This window comes from Merops nubicus, unplaced genomic scaffold (assembly GCF_000691845.1).
Source record: "Merops nubicus isolate BGI_N331 unplaced genomic scaffold, ASM69184v1 scaffold32162, whole genome shotgun sequence".
Lineage (NCBI taxonomy): Eukaryota > Metazoa > Chordata > Aves > Coraciiformes > Meropidae > Merops > Merops nubicus.
This window is the reverse complement of record NW_008596096.1, coordinates 1-1,376: the sequence shown is the minus strand read 5'-3', so window position 1 is coordinate 1,376 and position 1,376 is coordinate 1. Positions and strand designations below refer to the sequence as shown.

The window sequence follows — 1,376 nt, the reverse complement described above, 5'->3', positions numbered from 1 at the left end:
AGTGGCGGAGCCGCCGCGCGCTGATTGGCCGGGGCGAACACATTTATTCCCTGACAAGCCCCCATCACATGGATGGTTGTCTATTAACTTGTTCAAAAAAGTATCAGGAGTTGTCAAGGCAGAGAGAGAGAGAGTGTGTGTGTTTGCAAAAGGGGGTAAAGTAGTTTGCTGGCTCTTTAAGACTGAGGTGGAGAGAGAGAGAGAGCGAGCGGCAGGCAGAGAAAAGGGAAAAAGGAGGAAGAAGTTTTTTAAAATCAAGACTCCGGCGGTAATAATAGCAGTTATTAGCATTATTAATCCATCAGCGAAGAGGAAGATCCTGATCTTGATCCAAGTGTGGTTTTCGGGAGTCCCCCTCCCCCCTTTCCTACCCCTCCCTAGGAAAAAAAAAAAAATAGGAAAAAAAAAAAAAAAAAGTCCGACTCGGGACTCCGCTGCGGCTGCTCCTCGCTTCTCTGCTCAAGGCTGGTTCCAGGCAAAAGTAGTTTGAATGTACAACATGATGGAAACCGAGCTGAAACCTCCCGCCCCCCAGCAAACTTCGGGGGGAGGCACAGGCAACTCCAACTCGGCCGCCAACAACCAGAAGAACAGCCCGGACCGGGTCAAGCGTCCGATGAACGCGTTCATGGTGTGGTCCCGCGGGCAGCGCCGGAAAATGGCCCAGGAGAACCCGAAGATGCACAACTCCGAGATCAGCAAACGGCTCGGGGCGGAGTGGAAACTTTTATCCGAGGCGGAAAAGAGACCCTTCATTGACGAAGCCAAGCGGCTCAGAGCTCTGCACATGAAGGAGCACCCGGATTATAAATACCGACCCCGGAGGAAAACCAAGACCCTCATGAAGAAGGATAAGTACACGTTGCCAGGGGGCTTACTGGCACCGGGCACAAATACCATGACGACTGGGGTAGGGGTTGGGGCCACCTTGGGAGCTGGGGTGAACCAGAGGATGGACAGTTACGCGCACATGAACGGCTGGACCAACGGAGGCTATGGGATGATGCAAGAGCAGCTCGGCTACCCGCAGCACCCTGGCTTGAACGCGCACAATGCGGCGCAGATGCAGCCCATGCACCGCTACGACGTGAGCGCCCTGCAGTACAACTCCATGACCAGCTCGCAGACTTACATGAACGGATCGCCTACCTACAGCATGTCTTACTCCCAGCAAGGGACCCCGGGCATGGCCCTGGGCTCCATGGGCTCGGTGGTCAAGACGGAATCCAGCTCCAGTCCCCCCGTAGTCACTTCCTCGTCTCATTCAAGGGCTCCTTGCCAAGCTGGGGACCTTCGGGACATGATCAGCATGTATCTACCAGGTGCTGAAGTACCAGAACCAGCTGCCCCAAGCAGACTTCATATGTCCCAACACT

At 54.7% G+C, this 1,376-nt stretch overlaps 1 protein-coding gene across 1 annotated transcript; it reads left to right on the top strand.

Moving 5' to 3' along the window:
* Nucleotides 1-219: 219 nt before the first annotated feature.
* On the top strand, nucleotides 220-1,372 carry SOX2 (SRY (sex determining region Y)-box 2; the record flags this gene model as incomplete). Its single annotated transcript, XM_008936286.1, has 1 exon — nucleotides 220-1,372. A coding segment is annotated over exon 1 (882 nt), but the record flags the coding sequence as incomplete, so codon positions are not given.
* Between the last annotated feature and the right edge of the window lie 4 nt (nucleotides 1,373-1,376).